This window comes from Aspergillus novofumigatus, assembly GCF_002847465.1.
Source record: "Aspergillus novofumigatus IBT 16806 chromosome Unknown P174scaffold_7, whole genome shotgun sequence".
NCBI classification, from domain to species: domain Eukaryota; kingdom Fungi; phylum Ascomycota; class Eurotiomycetes; order Eurotiales; family Aspergillaceae; genus Aspergillus; species Aspergillus novofumigatus.
Window position 1 is genome coordinate 1,554,330 of NW_020194280.1, and position 19,226 is coordinate 1,573,555.

The 19,226-nt window shown below is 50.2% G+C and overlaps 9 protein-coding genes across 9 annotated transcripts; 5 read left to right on the forward strand and 4 right to left on the reverse strand.

Moving 5' to 3' along the window:
* Positions 1-830: 830 nt before the first annotated feature.
* Positions 831-4,294, forward strand: P174DRAFT_423893 (putative RNA interference and gene silencing protein (Qde2); the record flags this gene model as incomplete). The annotated part of the gene is made up of 5 exons (XM_024825157.1): positions 831-903; positions 955-1,253; positions 1,327-2,449; positions 2,511-2,755; positions 2,813-4,294. 5 exons carry the CDS (start codon positions 831-833, stop codon positions 4,292-4,294), a joined length of 3,222 nt encoding a protein of 1,073 aa, XP_024679633.1.
* A 553-nt stretch (positions 4,295-4,847) lies between these two features.
* P174DRAFT_463188 (uncharacterized protein) lies at positions 4,848-6,430 on the reverse strand (the record flags this gene model as incomplete). Its single annotated transcript, XM_024830230.1, has 2 exons — positions 4,848-6,053; positions 6,122-6,430. The coding sequence occupies 2 exons, from the start codon at positions 6,428-6,430 to the stop codon at positions 4,848-4,850; spliced, it is 1,515 nt and encodes a 504-aa protein (XP_024679634.1).
* Positions 6,431-7,622: 1,192 nt separating this feature from the next.
* Positions 7,623-8,796, reverse strand: P174DRAFT_282109 (DNA-directed RNA polymerase II subunit RPB7). The gene is made up of 4 exons (XM_024821555.1): positions 8,354-8,796; positions 8,216-8,296; positions 7,990-8,159; positions 7,623-7,921 (listed from the first exon to the last, which is right to left on the reverse strand). The coding sequence occupies exons 1-4, from the start codon at positions 8,600-8,602 to the stop codon at positions 7,912-7,914; spliced, it is 510 nt and encodes a 169-aa protein (XP_024679635.1). The 5' UTR covers positions 8,603-8,796; the 3' UTR covers positions 7,623-7,911.
* Positions 8,797-9,404: 608 nt separating this feature from the next.
* P174DRAFT_394956 (2-hydroxy-palmitic acid dioxygenase MPO1) lies at positions 9,405-10,663 on the forward strand. Its single transcript, XM_024823653.1, has 4 exons — positions 9,405-9,493; positions 9,548-9,571; positions 9,630-9,689; positions 9,746-10,663. The coding sequence occupies exons 1-4, from the start codon at positions 9,461-9,463 to the stop codon at positions 10,196-10,198; spliced, it is 570 nt and encodes a 189-aa protein (XP_024679636.1). The 5' UTR covers positions 9,405-9,460; the 3' UTR covers positions 10,199-10,663.
* A 669-nt stretch (positions 10,664-11,332) lies between these two features.
* Positions 11,333-13,159, forward strand: P174DRAFT_444814 (F1F0 ATP synthase subunit alpha). Its single transcript, XM_024828178.1, has 3 exons — positions 11,333-11,657; positions 11,715-11,835; positions 11,898-13,159. Exons 1-3 carry the CDS (start codon positions 11,626-11,628, stop codon positions 13,146-13,148), a joined length of 1,404 nt encoding a protein of 467 aa, XP_024679637.1. The 5' UTR covers positions 11,333-11,625; the 3' UTR covers positions 13,149-13,159.
* A 681-nt stretch (positions 13,160-13,840) lies between these two features.
* On the forward strand, positions 13,841-15,676 carry P174DRAFT_412261 (methylenetetrahydrofolate dehydrogenase (NAD(+))). The gene is made up of 4 exons (XM_024824296.1): positions 13,841-14,284; positions 14,435-15,065; positions 15,127-15,216; positions 15,274-15,676. Exons 1-4 carry the CDS (start codon positions 14,088-14,090, stop codon positions 15,355-15,357), a joined length of 1,002 nt encoding a protein of 333 aa, XP_024679638.1. The 5' UTR covers positions 13,841-14,087; the 3' UTR covers positions 15,358-15,676.
* Positions 15,398-16,692, reverse strand: P174DRAFT_444816 (signal peptidase complex subunit 2). Its single transcript, XM_024828179.1, has 4 exons — positions 16,529-16,692; positions 16,124-16,422; positions 16,046-16,063; positions 15,398-16,019 (listed from the first exon to the last, which is right to left on the reverse strand). Exons 1-4 carry the CDS (start codon positions 16,572-16,574, stop codon positions 15,792-15,794), a joined length of 591 nt encoding a protein of 196 aa, XP_024679639.1. The 5' UTR covers positions 16,575-16,692; the 3' UTR covers positions 15,398-15,791.
* Positions 16,693-16,814: 122 nt separating this feature from the next.
* On the forward strand, positions 16,815-18,078 carry P174DRAFT_444817 (ER membrane complex subunit EMC3). The gene is made up of 6 exons (XM_024828180.1): positions 16,815-16,936; positions 16,995-17,028; positions 17,087-17,119; positions 17,173-17,452; positions 17,511-17,672; positions 17,766-18,078. Exons 1-6 carry the CDS (start codon positions 16,887-16,889, stop codon positions 17,957-17,959), a joined length of 753 nt encoding a protein of 250 aa, XP_024679640.1. The 5' UTR covers positions 16,815-16,886; the 3' UTR covers positions 17,960-18,078.
* On the reverse strand, positions 17,899-19,118 carry P174DRAFT_444819 (uncharacterized protein). The gene is made up of 2 exons (XM_024828181.1): positions 18,431-19,118; positions 17,899-18,375 (listed from the first exon to the last, which is right to left on the reverse strand). The coding sequence occupies exons 1-2, from the start codon at positions 19,040-19,042 to the stop codon at positions 18,283-18,285; spliced, it is 705 nt and encodes a 234-aa protein (XP_024679641.1). The 5' UTR covers positions 19,043-19,118; the 3' UTR covers positions 17,899-18,282.
* Positions 19,119-19,226: the final 108 nt, after the last annotated feature.

Here is a 19,226-nt window from a genome sequence, read left to right on the forward strand (position 1 = left end):
TAGATATGTCCCAAGGTACCTCTCTAGCTTCATATGGAAATTGAGTCATCGAAAAGCCACCAACTAACCGACCGATAACATAGCACAGCCGCAACGCCTGTATTCTGCCGTTTCCACTTGCTAGTGATCCAGTCAGCATCAAGCTACCAATTAACCATTGAAGTAGGGAGTGTCTGTCCAAGAAAGGCTTGTTAGGTTGTTGGTCGTCTCAGTGGCTGCTGTGGTCGACGCTCGACAGCAGGAAAGATCCTCTGCAGTCTTGCAACACCTAGTTATGGAGCAGATAGTGGTGCTTTTGAGAACTTTACCATGAGGACCAAGGGATCTATATCTTTTTCAATCAAGAAATGTCTACCGGGTTACTGCATATCTACTTTTCTTGCCAAGACACAGATGTATCAAAGAGCGACATCACACCTTAATGCTAGGTTCAGTGGTGTCCGGAACAGCTGGGAAACAGACGTCATTCTCTGCATTCTTTCCCCTGCTCAGCAGATGGATTCTATCTTATTACGCGAACACTGGAGTAATCTTCAGACATTGTACCTATTTGCAGCAAGACAATCGCACAGTCTCTTTTGTGTACTGTCGATCATCTCTTAAGCTACAAGGGAAGATAATGGTCCAGCCAACAAAGACCTGTCTGTCATTAGCCACCTTCTTACATTTGTGATGCAAGCTCCGGGTTTCGATTGGTCTGAATTGCCATAGGAGATGTGCGATCCCTTTGCCAACTCAGTCTCTTTCTCGCTGGCTGCATATTGCTGTAATAACCGCCTGACGTGCAATATATAAAGCATGGTCAAGTGGGGAAGCTGGAGATAGCTCTGATGTCCCCAGCGCTTAACCCAATCTTCATTAGACCATTCTTTCTCATCAATCTTATTTTCTTACATACAACTGGTGAAGATCATCACTAGTTCCACTTCAGGTTCGATTCTATATGTCCTCAAGAGGTGCTGGGGATTCCCACCCTGGACGGGGTAGAGGAGGCGACCGCGGACGGGGACGCGGTGGAGACCGCGGCGCCGGTGGACGTGGAGGCGGCCGAGGAGGAACTTTGGAGCTTCCATTCCGTCCGAGCGAGTCAAGAGGTGGTTCTTATCGAGGAGATTCAAGAGGTCGTGGAGATGCATCTAGAGGTCGCGGAAGAGGCGAATTCAGAGGCAGCGCCAGAGGGGACTCTGGAGGTAGAGGGGGTAGGGGCGGGGCTTCAGAGGTGGTCGCGGCGACCAGGGGCCCAGGATATTCTCGTATGTGGTTATCAATACTTTCTTTTTATCTCCAACAGTGCATTTGTTGATTCTTTTCCCTTGTTTTAGTCAGAGTGGCCGGGTTGTTGCTCCTAGCCCAAAAGTTCAGCAGACTGAGGCCGCCATAGCCAAGGCTCTGGTAGCAAAGCGACAGAAAACTGTCGGCCAGGCTCGTTACCCAGAGCGTCCAGGTTATGGAACTCAGGGCTCTCCAGTGACGCTCTACGCCAATTACTTCGAGTTGAAGTCTGTTGGGAAGGAATTGTTCCGTTACAATGTCGATATCGTCGCCGATTCAGCTAGAACTAAGCCTACTGGAAAGAAAGCCCGTCAAATCATCCGACTCTTACTGGATGAGCATTTCTTGCAATACCAGAACAGTATTGCCACGGATTACAAGTCCACCCTTGTCTCTAGGGTTGAGCTTCCCAGTCAAGGGCAGTACGACGTCCGTTACCGTGACGAGCATGAAGATGACTACCACGAGCGGCCTAGGGTTTACCGTGTCAACTGCCAGTTCACCGGTAGACTGAACCCCGGCGATCTCCTTGACTATTTGACCTCGGCGAATGCCTCCGCCATGTTCGAGTCCAAGGCGGAGGTCCTTCAGGCGATGAACATCGTCATGGGCCATCACCCGAAGACGGACAGGGCCGTTGCATCCGTTGGTGCAAATAAACATTTTGCAATCCATCCAGATGCAGCAGAGAGATACGACCTCGGCGCAGGCCTTGAAGTTTTGCGAGGCTTTTTCGTGAGCGTTCGGGCTGCAACTGCTCGTATCTTGATCAATGTCCAGGTCAAATACGCCGCCTGTTACCAGGAAGGGCCGTTGGCAAATGTGATCAACGAGTACCAACGTGGTAACAGTCGAAATATTTACAAACTGGAGGCTTTCCTGAAGAAGCTGCGCATTCAAGCAACCCATATCGTCAGGAAGAATAAAAAGGGAAAAGTGGTACCAAGGATCAAGACCGTTGCCGGACTCGCAACTCGGGCTGATGGCGCGTCGCTCCCTCATCCCCCCAAGGTCGCAAGACATGGGGCTGGCCCAAAAGACGTTCAGTTCTTTCTCGATGCGCCTGGACAGAAGAGCGAGGCTGGAGACTCCAAGGGCAAGAAAGGCAAGAAACTTGCGAAAGCTGGCCCAGCGCCAGCCGGCCGGTACATCACCGTCTCGGATTTCTTTTTGCAAGGTAAGTACGCCTAGACAGAAGAACAAACAATGAAGTAGAAAAGCACTGATCAGACTGGCAGAGTACAACAAGACTCTGAATCCCAACATGCCGGTGGTCAATGTTGGCACCAGGGACAACCCGTCCTACCTACCTGTTGAAGTCTGTCTGGTAGAACCTGGACAGCCCGCAAAATCCAAACTTACTCCAATGCAAACGCGCAATATGCTGAGCTTCGCCGTTCGGGGTCCTGCTCCAAACGCAACTTCGATTGTCTCCAATGGCACTGCCGTCCTCGGCCTCAAAGATCCTCTTAACCCCACCCTTGTAAGTTTTCTCTAACCAGTGTAACGGTAGGTCATGTTGACTAATTGATCATAACAGGCGAATTTTGGCATGCAACCAGATCTCCAGCTCATCACTGTGGCTGGCCGCATTCTCTCTGCGCCGCGGATATACTACAAAGACGCTAAGTCGAACCAGAGACACATCGAACCCATGGGTGGCAGCTGGAACATGAAGGCAATCAAGTTCTCCACACCTACAAAGCTGCCTACTTGGACTTGGCTCTATATTGACAGCGAAATGGGCAGACCTCACTTTGAGAACCCGGGTCAACTGAACACTTCTCTTCAGGCCTTCACGGCCAAGCTGAACGAGATTGGTGTCACTGCCGCCGCTCCCAAGCCCGGAATGATGATCAGGTTGACTGGAAAGGACCACGAGGGAGAGATTGACAGAGCAGTGGGCGAGCTAATGGGCCGCCACAATCCCACTCTCATCCTCACCATTCTCTACAGCAGTGACGCAGAGGCGTACAACTGCATCAAGCAGATCTGTGACGTTCGCCGCGGCGTGCGCAACATCAACGTCCTCGCCGAGAAGCTGAGAGGCGCCAACGACCAGTACTACGCCAACGTCGGCCTCAAGTTCAACCTGAAGCTCGGCGGAGCCAATCAGACCCTCAGAGCGAGCGAACTGGGCATCGTCGCCGAGGGCAAAACAATGCTCGTCGGCATCGACGTCACCCACCCGTCCCCTGGCTCCTCCGCCGAAGCCCCCAGCGTCGCCGGCATGGTCGCCTCCGTCGACGCATCCCTGAGCCAATGGCCCGCCGACATCCGCATCCAAACCTCCCGCCAGGAAATGGTCTCCGCCCTCGACGAGATGCTCAAGGCCCGACTGCAGCGCTGGGCGCGTGCCAACAAGAACGCCCTCCCCCAGAACATCATCGTCTACCGCGACGGCGTCTCCGAAGGCCAATACGACGTCGTCATCGAGCAGGAACTGCCTTTGCTCAAGAAGGCCTGCGCAGAAACCTACCCCGCCGCAGACACCAAGAAGAACCTCCCGCGCATCTCCATCGTCATCGTCGGCAAACGCCACCACACACGCTTCTACCCCACCCGCGACGAGGACGCCGACCGCTCCGCCAACCCGAAGAACGGCACCGTTGTCGACCGCGGCGTCACAGAGGCCCGCAACTGGGACTTCTACCTCCAGGCTCACACCGCCATCAAGGGCACCGCCCGCCCCGCCCACTACTTCACCGTCTGGGACGAGATCTTCGCCCACCAGAAACCTGTCGCCCCCTTCCAGAACGCAGCGGATATCCTCGAGGATCTCACCCACAGACTGTGCTACCTGTTCGGCCGTGCCACCAAGGCTGTGAGTATCTGTCCGCCTGCGTACTACGCCGACCTGGTCTGCACTCGAGCCCGCTGCTACCTGAGCCGTGTCTTTGATCCGACGCCGGCGGCTACCCCGTCTGCGAGTGAGATTGGGGGGAGCGGACGTGGTGGGCTTCCGAATGGTAGTGATGTTCACATCCATGAGAATGTGCGTGATACCATGTTCTACATCTGATGCATTGAAGTGGTTATCTGTTGCCTGCTCCGTTGTCAGGTTTCAGGGAGCGAATGGACTTGTCCAAGTCCCGCGCTGTTGTTCGTTACGCGCCAAATTGTCTTGCCAAATTGTCTTCCAGTTAGTTATTACGAAGCGAATCAGATTGCGAGTCTTATTTTACCTGCTAGTTCAAAACAATTGGGTTCACTCTTTGGTACTATTCTATATGCAGGGAAGCAATTCATACACAATCCTAGTACCTACACTAGCTTAATACATTGAAGAATCTGTAAAGAAAATAAAAGGGAAAAAGGACAGTAGAAAATGCACGAGAAGAATGGAAGCAGAGCACAGACGGAGAAACGGAACGAACAGCTTGAGAATGAAATAGAATCATGGATCCGTACAGGCATTAGCCGTTAATCGATGTTTCGGACTCATATTGCTCATTCATGGAGACATGGTATCACTTCTGTTACTGGACTTCGACAATTGTCGCACGTGGGCTCGAGCTCGAGCTGGTAGAACAAGCCGCGCTGAGAAGTCCGGCTTTTCAAATCATATGAGTGATTTATTCCTCATCGCCGAAGCCCCAGTGCTTTTCGTTGACGTGGCGCAGCGCGCGACGCTGAGGGGGAGGTGCAGTTTTACTGGGCTGGGGAGACTCATCGTATGCTTCCCAGGAAGACTCCATCATCTTGACGGCCTTCAAGCGATCTGTCCCCATTGGCTTCTGGTTCTCGTGACTGACCTTGCCATCCGCGGGAGAGGACCCGGTCATGCTCCAGTGAGACTCAAAGTCCTTCTTGCGATTGCCGCCGTTTGGGACGACACCAAGTGGCGCCTTCTCCGCCGCATTCTTTCCAGGAGACTCTTCTTCATTGTACATGTGGGTTTTGTAGAGATTAAGACCCTTGTTCTGGAAAGAGCTGATGATGCGGGACTTGTGCTGCTCGTCATCATTATCCATGAGTTCGAAATGCGTTTCCGCATCGCGTCTGGGCTGCACTACGAAAGGTTTCACGGGAGGAGTTGGCTGAACCTCGTCATCGCTCCATCCAAAGTGTCGTGCCTCCTGAGGACGGGGCTGGCGTTTAGGCTTCTCTGGCGTTGCAAAGTCCTCGAAATCCCAGTGAGGGACGTGGCGCGACATGGGGCGACCGGGTTTCGACTTCACTTCGCGTTCGCTGTTATCGGCGCCGAGCTCAAAATGATCATACCGTTTTGGGTTTGTCTTGTAGGCGATTTGCTGCTTAGCCTCTGCTTCGTCATCCTCAAAGATACGAGAAGCGCGATAGTTCTTGCCTGCGCCCGCTTTGGGAGCAATGGGCCGGGACTTAGACGGCGTAGGCTCCGGTGCATCGTTTTCGTCTTCGCCGACAAAGAGTTCGCTGTAATCGCGTGGTGGGGGCTTTGCGGATGCAGGAGCACGAGGAGGACGCACCGGCTGAGCGCGGTCCTTTCCAGGCGACAAGAGTTCTTCCAGAGACTCTGCCGCGTAGGGATCCTTGATATATCTCTTCGAAGGAGAGGCGGACTTCAGGCGGAATTCTTCGCTGTTTTCCTTTTTTGGGGGCTGAGACGGTGCAGGGCCCTCAATTGCGGGGGCAGAAGCGACGGCAGCTTTGATCAGACGTGTCTGGTCCTTTGCATCACGAATAGGCCAGCCCCGTCCGCGAGCGCCGATAACGTCGACCTGTTTCAAAAGTGAAGCTTGGTCCCAGTATATTCTAACATTCTGAATTTGGTGCTCCGAATCGAAGCGCACGATGTGGACCTATCGAAGCACACCAGGAGGTTTAGCTGAGTGGACAATGCAAGGAGCGTCGGGAATTGAGAACATACCGTGGGGAATGCTGCGACTCGGTCGGCCAGGAAGTTATCGTCTAGAGAGGGGAGATAGGCCCCGCCTCCAGACACAAACTCCAACGTAACCTCTACATCCAAGCATAGAGAATCTGAGCTTTCGATTGCGCCGATAATATCTGCGGCTTTCTTCTTCACGACGGTCTCTTGCTTCGTCAGATGGCTGACGATCGCGTCGGCACCGTCGAAATGGGTGGCCGTGGTGATATAGATCAGGGAGGCATTGGCGGCCAAGGGGACCGACTTTGGATTCGCAAGGAACCTTTGGTACAGGTCCTTGAGAGACATGATTCGATTCCGGCTAAGATTCAAGATTCAAACGAGCGTGGAAGGTGGAAACGAATTGATGAATGAAACTATGGAAGAGGTCGTCCAGAGATGATTGGATCGCAGTCGTTCGCAACAGTGGGCAGGACGCGGAACTGTTTATGATGGAGGACACGAACCACAGTTTTGCTCGAGCCTTTCCAGAGTCTGTCAATCAATGGTTCACTTGCGCATTTGACAACAATAATAGAAACCCGGGAGACGGAGAAGTCGTTTACCTTGGAGTTATGTAGAAGGGAATGAACTCTGGTATTTGAGAATGTGGCAGAGAACCACCAACGGAATATGTCAGTCAAACACTAATGAACAAGGAAACTGTGTTTCTCAAGAAGTATGTAGACTAGGTAGTGAAAGGACAACGATTACAATAGAAACAAAAACAATAATGGCTGTCAAGAAGTATTTGATTGACTGGAAATGCGACGCGTCCGTAGGAAGCTGCTTTATTATTAGCTATCAGCCTGAGAAGTGAATAATAAAACTAAGAGGAGTAAAACTACACAGGGAAATCATGGCCCGGGAGGCATCTTTCACAGGACAATCACAATAAAAATAACGGGATGGCTCATACTCTCCAGTGTTCTGTTATTATTATGGAGTACCTCTGGGTAGCCTAGGTACGCTGGACCTGGGAGTCTGGAATGATGAATCTGACAAGACCAGGGTTCCATCAGCATCTGGACAATCAAACGCTGCTTTTGCCAGCCAAGCAGAAGGTTGGATAGTTCTCGCGCACGGCTCCATCTTCCAAGAAGGACCGCACCAGTGTTTCACCACCTCGGCTACAAAGCCACACTACTGAAGCATCGTCTTTCGGGCAACTACGGGGCCCTCCGTCTTTCCTGGTTGGTGTTATGGCTAAGTACTCAGATGTGCTCGGAGATATGGAGAGCATTGGACGCACTGCACCTAAGTCTGGATAGAATTGCGACTCAAATGGTTGTATATTTGGCTTTAACGCTCATACATCATTGGACAAAAGAGTATTTACCATGTTCAATAGGAGCCACGATCTTCCATTCCCGGTTGGTGATTATCCCAACTGAGTACATGGTTTGAGATATACTTCAAAGCTCTCATTTCGGAAGCAGATCTCCAGATGTGTGCTCAATAGTCCAAAGACTTCGATGCTCTCGTCATACGCTATCGTGCAGCCTTCAAAACGAAGACTATACGGGTGCTTTTTCGGATCCTTTCTTCAAAAGTAGAAGCTGAACGCAACCGCTCCCCCAATGGAGAAGACTACTCAGGCTGCGGTGATGTTTGAGGCATCTTATTGTCCACTTCACGAGCATGTTTCCTGAGACGATTGATCCCTAAATCCAATCGTCCATGTACTCAAAATCATAGTATGCCTCATGGGAATATTGTGATGTGGGTGTTGATATTCGCAAGTGTTTGTCAAGTGGGAGAGACGAGTTTTTGGGCTCCTCGAGGTGTCATTATAATGGTCTAAAGCAAGTGAAACAATGATTAGTGACGATGCTCCTATGATTAGGACATGCAGATAATGCACTCACCCAAGATAATCCTCTTTGATGGTTCCAATAGCATTGATAGCAGCTACGTCAGGCTTGACACCGAGGATTTTGAGCCGTAAACTGGTTCCCTTTTCGATGACCTGGTCGGCATGATCCGTGTACTGAGGAGGTACTGTATTTGGCTCCCACTTAATATCCGAAGGAATGTTCTTGTCAACCGGTTAGCATCGACATCTCATCCTGAAATCAAGTATAGGCGACATACTTTTCGCGCAATGAAAACGGATAGTGGACCGGCCAAGGTGAAAATACCGGTAGGCTTGACGGAAGTAACGATTGCATCGACCTGAAAATCCAAGTCAGAATTAGGAGGACAATTGCTTCTATATTCGTGCAAGCATACCGTCTCCCCCCTGAACGGCTTCCAGATGATCGCACGATATTTGATTGTGTATTCGGCTTGCCCGCTTCCTGGAAGGACCCGACCCTCTCCAATATCTACCATGTCCATGACGCAAATGACGAAATGATCACCAGTACACCGGCCTTCCTCTTCCTCGTTAAGCCTATTGATCAAATACTCCCGCATATTCGGCCCGAAGTACGACGGGTGCAGCGATATCACCTTGGTCTCTTCCTTTAAGAAAAACATGGCGCAAGTCTCTTTCCAAGTCGCAAGGTAATTACTCCGACGACAACACTCCTTTCTCAGCCCTATACGATTCAGTCTCCGATTGAGCGTTTATGTAGTGGTATGCACGTCCGCGCTTCGACCAACGTCCCAGGGCTCGTCACTGGCGATGTTGAGCAGGCAGCGGTATGATCGGGCGCGAGGAGAATTCAAGAAACCGTAGCGACTGCGGTTGGTCAAGAAAGAGGGGCGTGAATGTCTTGGGAAGCGGCAGTTAATGATAGTGAGATCAGTCGCTCATGGTAAGAGGCAGCGACATGCAATTTTGCTTTGGCAGGAGGGCCCCAAAAAAGCGCTAATAGAGGGTATAGAACCGAGACATTCAAGAACAGACTGGTATCAGGTATGGTCAATTTTCTGATGTGAACGCCAGACACAGAAGCTCTGGGTTATGAAGATTCGTCAAAAAGCAATCGTTTGAAGTGACTGCCTGATCAACATTCGAGCTGGATGAAGTCACCTGACCTGGATGATCTGTACGATACCTGAGAATAAGGGAACAAGAAGAATGCATATTACAGTACAGTACAGTTATTCTACTTAGTTACTCTCGTAATTTCTGTAGTAAACGAATCTGATACAACATAATTACCTAGGTTGCATCCTCGGCATACCCCCTCCCACCTGACGTCCCACCATAAGTTGCCTAAGATGGCATATTAGGACATTACTTAAAATGTCTTATTTCTCCACCACGTAGCTGGCCTGATCGTAGCATCCCCGTCGCTTTGAAGCTGGCAGACAAGTCTCTCCATGCTATCCCCTTTGATTCAATAAAGTCGTCGGACAGGCTCAGAGAAGAACGCAACCCAAAGTAAAATGGCGTTGAACCTCGAGAAGCAACTCCTTTTTGTGAGTCTCTTCAGCTTCAGTGATTGATGAACTAGTGCTTATATTTACCTACAGTATGGTGCCTATCACAATAACCCGGTAGGCTCGCAACACCCTTCATCCCCCGCAATCGACATTTAAGCTTATCTGTCCTTAGGTGAATGTGGTCATTCACATCACCTGTGTACCGATACTCTTGTTCACAGGTATAGCTTTGGTAAGTTCATTAGTTCCAAACGCTGACCTCGACAGCACTGACACGCGGAACCTCAGGCTTCGAATTCGCCGGCTCTGTTCAACCTTCCTGAAGCTCTAAGCTTTGAATACCTCCCAGCCAACCTCGGCACGATCGCAGCCTTTATATATGCCACTTTTTACATACTCCTAGAACCTGTGGCCGGGGGACTGATCGCTCCGCTCCTGATCGCTGGCGCAGCTTACGCCAACTATCTGCTGAGCACCTACGGCACAACTGTCAATTACTGGGCCGCTGGAATTCACGTTGTTTCGTGGTTGCTGCAGTTCGTCGGCCACGGCGTCTTCGAAGGAAGAGCTCCAGCACTACTTGACAACCTTGTCCAAGCCTTGCTTCTTGCTCCTCTCTTCGTCTGGTTGGAGATTCTGTTCTTCCTCGGATATCGTCCTGAGCTGAGAGCCAGATATGAGGAGAGCGTGAAGAAGGAAATTGCTGCCTTCCGGAACAAGAAGGGTGGCGCCGCGAAATAGTCTCCTGGTATAGCTCGCTTTTGACCTGACTGGTGTGCATGGCTTGACTGTATCAGCGTGGACATGGTAAGTGGCTTATGGCCGTAGCTGTGATTGTCTTATCCTTCTTTGTATCAGAGCTCGGGTACGTCACAATGGTAAGACTATTCGGAATCATTTGCGACTGCATATTAGACTCAACCCGACTCTATGTACAGCTCATGATGTATCCGTTATGGTAGCGGATGATACATGTGTTTACCCGATGTAAACAGTTTGACCTTCTGCATTGGGCGGCATGGAGAGTATCATACAAGAGTACTCTCTTGAAAAGCACAACAAGCTTTTTGTTGTAGTTACTTCGTAGATTCGATGTTACCGTTGGTAGTGTCCTTGAGTTTGGTTGCTGTGACGAAAAGACGTGGATGACTAAGCCCCTAATATCCGCAGATCCGAGAAAACGAAAAATGGAATTGCCAGCTGTCCCGATGGCCAAGCTTAGAGGGATTGCCCAATTTCACCGACAATACGGAGCTTTATAAGATAGGCTTTTTTTTAAAGTACAATATAGAGACATAAGAAAAAGCAAGATTGTAGTGTAGAATAATTTATGGAGCGAGAGTGCCGTGGGAAAACGACATCATTGACCTGTATTTCTCTGGGGGGTTTGGTGTCCCGTGAACGCACTAGGGCGGCTTCGGAGCCCGTTGGTGAGGCTCGGCAAACTAGGCTTAGTGGCAGTCCTGAGAATCCTCCCAACCCGGACGACAAAGCTCTCCTTCTATCCATCCACAATCCTTTCTCCTCTGCCACCTTCTCCCCAATTATATCTCTCCTTCAGAGAAACCACTCTCCCACACCTCTGAACCCCCATCACAATGTTCAGGAACGCTTTGCGGCAGTCTAGCCGCACCGTTGCGGCTGCCACTGCCACTGGCAGAATCGCCTCGGTGAGTCTCATCCCTGCTCAGGTCGACCTCATCGCATCAATATGGTCGTTTCCATCTCGAGAAAATATCTCAATCGGTGCTCGAATCGCCTCACCATACGCCGACATACTTTTTAAATTGGTTTCACGCATTGTGGTTGGATTTTGCTGGCATTGACAAATTTTGCGTCTCGACAGGTTCGCGCGGCTGTTCCCGGCCCCTCGCCGGTGCCTCCAAGCAGGTCCGTTCCTACGCTGCTGAGGCCAAGGCTTCGCCCACAGAGGTTTCCTCCATCCTTGAGCAGAGAATTCGTGGTGTTCAGGAAGAGGCTGGCCTTGCTGAGACTGGACGTGTCCTTTCCGTCGGGTATGTGCTAGATTAATGCTGGCTGAAAAATTCGCACCCCGCCGCATTTTCATCGAATTATCGAATCCGACAGATATTCCGCTGTCTTTTCAATTGTGACAGTTGACTGATCTGCTTTTGCCTTATAGCGACGGTATTGCTCGTGTCCATGGTATGACCAATGTCCAGGCTGAGGAGCTGGTCGAGTATGTATCAACTTTTGATGAAGTGCTGCGTACCTCAGATAACTGACAGATGATCAGGTTCGCCTCTGGTGTCAAGGGTATGTGCATGAACTTGGAAGCCGGCCAGGTCGGTGTTGTGCTTTTCGGTTCCGACCGTCTCGTCAAGGAGGGTGAGACCGTCAAGCGTACTGGAGAGATTGTACGTTAAGTTTCCTGATATCGTGGCCTTTTACCCTTACGATATACTTACAACGCGCACAGGTCGACGTTCCTGTCGGTCCCGAACTCCTTGGCCGTGTCGTTGACGCCCTTGGTAACCCCATTGATGGCAAGGGCCCCATCAACACCAAGGCCAAGAGCCGTGCTCAGCTCAAGGCCCCTGGTATCCTGCCCCGTCGTTCCGTCAACCAGCCCGTCCAGACTGGTCTGAAGTGTGTCGACTCCATGGTCCCCATCGGCCGTGGTCAGCGTGAGTTGATCATTGGTGACCGTCAGACTGGTAAGACCGCTGTTGCTCTCGATGCCATGCTGAACCAGAAGAGATGGAACAACTCTTCCGACGAGAGCAAGAAGCTGTACTGTATCTACGTTGCCGTCGGTCAGAAGCGTTCCACTGTCGCTCAGCTTGTCAAGACCCTTGAGGAGAATGACGCCATGAAGTACTCCATTGTCGTTGCTGCCACTGCTTCCGAGGCCGCTCCTCTGCAGTACCTCGCTCCCTTCACTGGCTGTGCCATGGGTGAGTGGTTCCGTGACAACGGCCGCCACGCTGTCATCGTCTACGACGATCTCTCCAAGCAGGCCGTCGCTTACCGTCAGATGTCTCTGCTGCTCCGTCGTCCCCCTGGTCGTGAGGCCTACCCCGGTGACGTTTTCTACCTGCACTCCCGTCTGCTCGAGCGTGCTGCCAAGATGAACGATAAGCACGGTGGTGGTTCCCTTACTGCTCTGCCCGTCATTGAGACCCAGGGTGGTGATGTCTCCGCCTACATTCCCACCAACGTTATTTCCATCACCGACGGCCAGATTTTCCTGGAAGCCGAACTCTTCTACAAGGGTATCCGTCCCGCCATTAACGTCGGTCTTTCCGTGTCCCGTGTCGGTTCCGCTGCCCAGGTCAAGGCCATGAAGCAGGTCGCTGGTTCCCTGAAGCTGTTCTTGGCTCAGTACCGTGAAGTCGCCGCTTTCGCTCAGTTCGGTTCCGATCTCGATGCCTCCACCAAGCAGACCCTCGCTCGTGGTGAGCGTCTGACCGAGCTCCTCAAGCAGAAGCAGTACTCTCCCATGGCTGTCTCTGATATGGTTCCTCTCATCTTCGCCGGTGTCAACGGTTACCTCGACGGTATCCCCGTCAACAAGATCCTCACTTGGGAGTCTGACTTCCTTGCCAGCGTCAAGAGCAACCAGCCCGAGCTCCTTGAGACTATCGACAAGGAGGGCCAGGTCAGCAAGGAACTCGAGGCTCAGCTCCGTGAAGTCATTGAGAACTTCAACAAGTCTTTCAACGCATAGGTGAGCAAAAGGCAATTGGGTGATTGATCCACCGTGTACTGTTTTTTCCTGACGCTATGTGTATAGACAAGATAGCTTGTACAATTTGATTCCACTGTTTTTCTCTTGTTTTCAAAGCTGCCGAAACGGGTTCGCCCCAGAGCAAGTGTAATCTCGGCTCGGTCATTGCACTCTCGCCTTTCCTGTAGCGATGAAACTCTAGGATGACGGTGCGGAGACAAAAATCAAAAAGATACGATTAATATCCTGTACGTTTAGATCTTTTTGGGCGACAAGGGAGTGGGGCATGAGGGGATGATTGGATTGTCAGCCTATCCTTCAAAAAAGAAGGTACCGTCCAATTAATCTTTCATAGCGCAGCTTCTTCGTTACCATTATGCAGCCAGCAATATGATTTCCTTTGTTTCTACCTAAATTCTGTGTCCGCGCGAATCGGGCAAGCTCTCTTTGAGCTTTTCACATTTGAGCCACATGCAGATCGACCAACCCCAAGCAGCCGTAAGAGTACATAACTACCATAGGTATCTATTGACAGACATGGGTTTATCGGGATCTCGGACTACTTACAATTCTGTCGAATTGTACCCGACGCTGACCGAATGGAACTGTATGATTTGCGGAGCATACGCTGTTGCTGATTCGCAAAGGCGAGGTAAGCCACTTAGACGAACGAATGATATTGATAACTGTTTCTCACTTTGGAACCTCAGCGACACAAGGAATATATTCTTTTCCTTTGGCCCACAGCTATATCCTTCAATTTGGGCTGGTCTCCTGTTCCCTCTTGCCGTGGGCCGAATGCGGCGTCTGCTTTATCGATAAGCGAGCAATCTTTTTCCGTCCCCAAAATTTGTCAATGCCCCTCCTCCGTAGTTTGATCTCCGCAGAATACCGACTAGTTCTCGCCTATCTCCAGATTATATCACAGTAACCGCGCAGATGGCTACTCACGCAGACTCAGTGCATCCAGCTTGCAAGGTTGTGCTTTCTAAGAACGTTGCAAATAGCCTCGTTGCGGAGGTCCAGGAAGGTGTCAAGACCTTGGAGAAGCCGCCTCATCTTGTCGGATTCCTGGCCAACGATGATCCTGCGGCATTGATGTATGCCCAGTGGACTGAGAAGACATGTCAAGAAAAGTGAGCGTCTATCCATTCCTGCATTTTTCTGCGTCAATTGCGCCGTTTTGTCTCTTGTGTTCCCGACGCCATCAATTGCGATCTCGGAGCATGGCATAGCATCGTTCTGAGTCACCTTATCGTAGCTAACGTAGAAGTTCCTTGATACAGTGGATTCCGTTACTCTTTGCGCCAAGTGTCCCGCGACGATATCGAAGATGCTATTCTGGCTGCCAATGCCGACTCAGACGTTGACGGCATCATCGTATACTACCCCATCTTCAATAATCGCCAAGATCAGTATCTTCAGCAGATCGTCGACGTATCCAAAGATGTAGAAGGTCTCAGCCATCGTTACATCTTCAACATGTATCAGAATATCCGTTTCCTTGACCCTGAAACCAAGCGGCAGAAGTGCCTTCTTCCTTGCACCCCTCTGGCCATCATCAAGATCCTCGAGTACCTCAACATCTACAATACGATCCTACCGTACGGAAACCGGCTGTTTGGACACACTATCTGCGTGGTGAATCGCTCAGAGGTTGTTGGCCGGCCACTTGCGGCTCTGTTGGCGAATGACGGAGCTTGTGTCTACAGCGTGGACATCACCGGTGTCCAGAAGTTCACTCGTGAGGGTCTCAAAAAGCGTAGGCACGAAGTCGTGGACCTGGAAGGAAAGACAATCAAGGATGTAGCCCCTCTGTGCGATGTTGTCATCACGGGTGTTCCCAGCGAATCGTACAAGTTCGACACAAGCCTCCTCAGAGAAGGCGCCGTCTGTGTCAACTTTTCTAGCGAGAAGGTAAGCTTTCGATATTGTCTAAATGCCAACTGGGATTCAGACAAGTTAATGTGCCGCACAGAACTTCGGCCCAGAAGTAAAAGAGAAGGCATCCATCTTCGTTCCTTCGATCGGCAAGGTGACTATCGTGGTTCTGCTCCGGAACCTCTTGGTGAGTGACATCTGGCCAAGCGTATTGATGGATAATTCGGCTCACAATGCGTTACAGAGATTGATTCAAAACCGGAGATTGGACGACGTTAGACCGGCTGAAGCCACCGAGCGTCCTGGAACTCTGGAGGCCGCTTCGTAATTACATTATTCAACAAAATGCGACATGCAACGGGAGACGACAACTAACAAAGCCACATAACAATCATAGATTTCCTTTCTTGTGTTCTGTTTCAATTCTGTTCCTCAAAAGAGACTCAACAATGGTTGTTTTCTCGTGTATATGACCCGTGATATGAGCCTGTTCTATGAAAAGGTCTTCATGTCAAGCCTCTGAAACATATTGAAGTGACCTGCTCTCACAAAGTGTCTCCTTGTCCGAGGGATTTGCTGCAGAGAAAGTACTCAAGAGTATGGACTGGGATAGTGTCCAAATAGACGTCATAGGATCTTTCATGCGCAACGCAGTTATTCAGTTCCAGCCAGATGGCATTTGATCTTGTCGGCGATCCCAGCTAGTAACAGTTCAAATTCATTGAGTCCGAGTCACATTCTCAAGAAAGAAAGCCATGTCATTTACTTCTTGTTATTGGTATCCTGCACTCCTACAACACTTCCAACTCCGCCAGTTTTCCTCTCTGTTTCCTTAGCCGCAAGTCGTAGCACCTCAATCTCGGTGGAAAGCCAGCGTCGCAGTGGTTCAGGGTGGAAAGTTCCGTCCGCGGAAAACCAGTTCATAAATGGGGCTTCGATCTCCTTTTCTTGGAGAATCTTGTTGGAGGGCGATGTGTACTGTACGCGGAGCTTGTAGAGAGGGAGTGTTTCTTCACAGAAGACCGAATTGAAATCTAGTTAGAGAAACAGTGAGCTTGGTTTGTGATTACAGAAAAGGACGCTGTAGACTATACCGTTTCACCCGACTTTCGCTTGCCCCGAAAAACCTCACCAGCTTCAACAGCCCATATCCAGTATGTGAGGCCGGTGTTCAGGATAAAGTATGAACACACTGCTGCTATAACCCACGGGGAGGTAGTTGCTTCCCATCCAAGTTTGCGATCAGCGTAGAAAGTGAATGCAGCGATGGCGACAGCGCTGTAGCCAAGAAGGAATCGGACATTGGATTTAGAGTGGTCTTGTTTGAAGGTATACGGTTGAGGAAGGGTACACAAGTACGGGACAAGGGCATCATCTGTGGTTGATTTCAGATCTAAATATGGTTGTTAGCGACGGTTATCAAGAGATTCGCATACCATGTCCTGTATGAGGAACCAAAATAAAGCTCGATGTAGCTGTTTGGAGTACAGAGGACTAACCGTTAACAGAGTAAACAGGCACCTTCGGCGTCGAGGAGGTTGCCATTGTGAGTTATAGATTTCGATTAAAATATATTTAAAATTGATATAGCACCGAGAGACGCCACAGGGCAGTTCAGATGCTTTATAATTTCAGGCGTGAGAAATCGAGCAGTGATGTTTATCTGGCAGCGAGGAGTTGCGGCGAGCTGGCCCTTTCGCGGAGAGCTGAGCTAAAGCGGCATGCCAGCCAACACTAGTAAACCCGCTTTGTCTGAGCTCGCGGGGGCTGCCGCATCATCACTGGCGACTTTCCTTACAACCTCAATTCTCATTGAACCGGTGGCCAAACGTCTGCTTAAGAGGTCTCTGGGTCAAAATGGCTTTACAAGGGGTTGAGCAGACCATCCTACGGGATCCGGCTCTGTTGTGAGTGGTATCCTCGTTGATATGTCGTGGGCGAAGGACTGACGTACATTGTCAAAAGCTATTGGATCCTGTTCCCTATCACCATTGTCATGGTAAGTCTTGTCGATTATATAGTCTTGTCGCACTGGCTGATACTGATCCTCTGTTAAGATATTGACAGGTATTCTTCGCCATTATGCGACGGTTCTTATGAACACCCCCCAAAACCTCCGGCGACACTTGCCGAATCTAAAGAGCGTCTTTCGCTTCTGCGAGGAGTCAATCTGCGTAACAATGCTCCCGCAGTGCTATCGCGGCAGGGATTTGAGATGCGAAAGAATTATTTGATCTCCGCATACAAAAGCGGTGCCTTCCTTAAAGACCCTTCCAGCCGCGGTCAGCCACCTGCGAATCCAATGACTGATCCTGCGGGCATGGAGGCTATGATGGGGATGATGAAAGGAAATATGATGATGATGATCCCACAGACTTTGATCATGAGCTGGATCAATGCGTTCTTTTCTGGATTTGTCATTCGTATGTTACCTTTTGCAGCGGAGTTGAGCTCGCCTGTGCGCTGACAGAGTCGGCACAGTGAAATTGCCATTCCCGCTCACGATCCGATTCAAATCAATGCTCCAATCTGGTGTCATGACCCGTGACCTGGATGTCAGATGGGTGTCTAGTCTTTCGTGGTACTTCTTGAATCTGTTCGGCCTTCAGTCAGTCTTTGGCTTCATCCTCGGCAGCGATAACGGTGAGTGACGTCCCAGTCTTGCCTTTGCAACTTTACCGTACTTCCTGTTACTTCCCCTCAAATGAACACATGCTGACTCCCTTGATGGTGCAGCTGCCAATCACATGGCTCAGCAAATGGCTACTATGAACCCTGGCGCAGGAGTCAATCCGTTCCAACCTGGCCAGGATCCAGACAAACTGTACCAGAGCGAAGCGGAGAACTTGGAAGTCACGGAGTTCTTTAGTATTCTGGACGGTATTGAGGAGAGAGTCCTACATAACTATGCCTCAAAGGAAATTCGCTGATTGGTGTTGGGTGCGCGGAAACAGTTCTCCCTTATACTGTTTTATATTCATATAGAGGAGAGTCAAACAAGTGTGTCTTAATCCTCCAAACAATACAATATGACTGTGTTGGCTATCTAAACTCCCGCTGTTCTTCATAACAGGCAAAAATGAGAAAATGAATACTTCAGGGGATTGTAGGACATGGCAAGCCTGACGTGAACATAGATTATGGTATATAAAGGAAGTCGTTCAATGCATAACTCATCCATCCCTCCAGATATACATCGAGGGTTTTGTGTGATAATTGCTCGAACGGTGCAGTACTTCGCAAACAGAGGATTTCAACGGTAGTTGACGACGCCGTTTAAAATCCAAAGCTCACCGTTTGTCACCGTCTCAGCGATATTGTCAACCTCGACATTACCCGGTTGGATCTAAGGAGCGTCAGTAGAGATGCACAATAGATGATGAGGGTGAAGAAATACACACATATATCTTATCGCCATCTTTGGTCCACTTCAGTTTCGCCCCTCCAAGCGTCTCCACCTCTTCATCCTCCCTCCATGGACTTGTTGTAATGATGTGAGCCTCGACGAAACGTTGTAAATTCTGCTTCGCTCTATCTTCACCTTCCTGTCCTTCATATGCGCTCACCCCACCAAACTTCTCGTAGTCTTCTGGGTTCTCCCAGGGCTTGCAAGGCAACCTTTGAATAGCACTGTTCCGAGGAGCTAGGACAGTAGTATTTTTGGATGAATCGGTAAGGCGTGATTCAATAGGCTCAAACTGCCGAGTAAGAGAAGCAAATATATTGATGGCACGGTTCTTGGGAAGAACATCAGAGACAACAGGCTTCTCACTGTCGTTCTCTCTTGACGAGGAAGAGAACATCTTGTTCATTACTGGCTGTTGTTTGGAAAGCCAATTTCTTAGTTCAGTATCGTCCTGCAGGCCTTGTTCGTGCCGTAAGTGAGGGATGTCTACAAGTGAACGTGGGAGACGCTTGCGCAGACTGAACCTCGGAGGCAGACTCAGATTTGCAATTACTGAGCCGATGAAGCAAAATGCAATGACAAATAATACAAAGGGTGTCCGCCGCATCTTGACGAGAAATGGTCTCCCGGTTTAAGACGTAGCACGATAGATAAGACATAGCATGCCTTGGAGTTCGAGTCTGTGGCCCATGACGCAACCAATGCCACTGCCACACCTTCCTTTTGTGGAAGGTACCAACACGTGATGTGGAGCTCAACGCACGTGACGTCTATCGATAAGGGCAGTTGTT

Excerpts from the sequence above, each read along its gene's own strand:
- P174DRAFT_444814 (XM_024828178.1), top strand. The coding sequence starts at position 11,626 with ATGACCAATGTCCAGGCTGAGGAGCTGGTCGA. Across the intron at positions 11,658-11,714 it reads CAGGCTGAGGAGCTGGTCGA|GTTCGCCTCTGGTGTCAAGG; the intron begins GTATGTATCAAC and ends ACAGATGATCAG. Across the intron at positions 11,836-11,897 it reads TCAAGCGTACTGGAGAGATT|GTCGACGTTCCTGTCGGTCC; the intron begins GTACGTTAAGTT and ends CAACGCGCACAG.
- P174DRAFT_282109 (XM_024821555.1), bottom strand. The coding sequence starts at position 8,602 with ATGTTTTTCTTAAAGGAAGAGACCAAGGTGATATCGCTGCACCCGTCG. Across the intron at positions 8,297-8,353 it reads AGCCGTTCAGGGGGGAGACG|GTCGATGCAATCGTTACTTC; the intron begins GTATGCTTGCAC and ends TTGGATTTTCAG. Across the intron at positions 8,160-8,215 it reads CCGTTTTCATTGCGCGAAAA|AACATTCCTTCGGATATTAA; the intron begins GTATGTCGCCTA and ends CCGGTTGACAAG.
- P174DRAFT_394956 (XM_024823653.1), top strand. The coding sequence starts at position 9,461 with ATGGCGTTGAACCTCGAGAAGCAACTCCTTTTT. Across the intron at positions 9,494-9,547 it reads TCGAGAAGCAACTCCTTTTT|TATGGTGCCTATCACAATAA; the intron begins GTGAGTCTCTTC and ends ATTTACCTACAG. Across the intron at positions 9,572-9,629 it reads GTGCCTATCACAATAACCCG|GTGAATGTGGTCATTCACAT; the intron begins GTAGGCTCGCAA and ends ATCTGTCCTTAG.
- P174DRAFT_444819 (XM_024828181.1), bottom strand. The coding sequence starts at position 19,042 with ATGCGGCGGACACCCTTTGTATTATTTGTCATTGCATTTTGCTTCATC. Across the intron at positions 18,376-18,430 it reads AAGATGGCGATAAGATATAT|ATCCAACCGGGTAATGTCGA; the intron begins GTGTGTATTTCT and ends GACGCTCCTTAG.
- P174DRAFT_444816 (XM_024828179.1), bottom strand. The coding sequence starts at position 16,574 with ATGGCAACCTCCTCGACGCCGAAGGTGCCTGTTTACTCTGTTAACG. Across the intron at positions 16,423-16,528 it reads GCCTGTTTACTCTGTTAACG|ATCTGAAATCAACCACAGAT; the intron begins GTTAGTCCTCTG and ends AACCATATTTAG.
- P174DRAFT_444817 (XM_024828180.1), top strand. The coding sequence starts at position 16,887 with ATGGCTTTACAAGGGGTTGAGCAGACCATCCTACGGGATCCGGCTCTG. Across the intron at positions 16,937-16,994 it reads CTACGGGATCCGGCTCTGTT|CTATTGGATCCTGTTCCCTA; the intron begins GTGAGTGGTATC and ends CATTGTCAAAAG. Across the intron at positions 17,673-17,765 it reads CATCCTCGGCAGCGATAACG|CTGCCAATCACATGGCTCAG; the intron begins GTGAGTGACGTC and ends TTGATGGTGCAG.
- P174DRAFT_412261 (XM_024824296.1), top strand. The coding sequence starts at position 14,088 with ATGGCTACTCACGCAGACTCAGTGCATCCAGCTTGCAAGGTTGTGCTT. Across the intron at positions 15,066-15,126 it reads TCAACTTTTCTAGCGAGAAG|AACTTCGGCCCAGAAGTAAA; the intron begins GTAAGCTTTCGA and ends TGTGCCGCACAG. Across the intron at positions 15,217-15,273 it reads TTCTGCTCCGGAACCTCTTG|AGATTGATTCAAAACCGGAG; the intron begins GTGAGTGACATC and ends AATGCGTTACAG.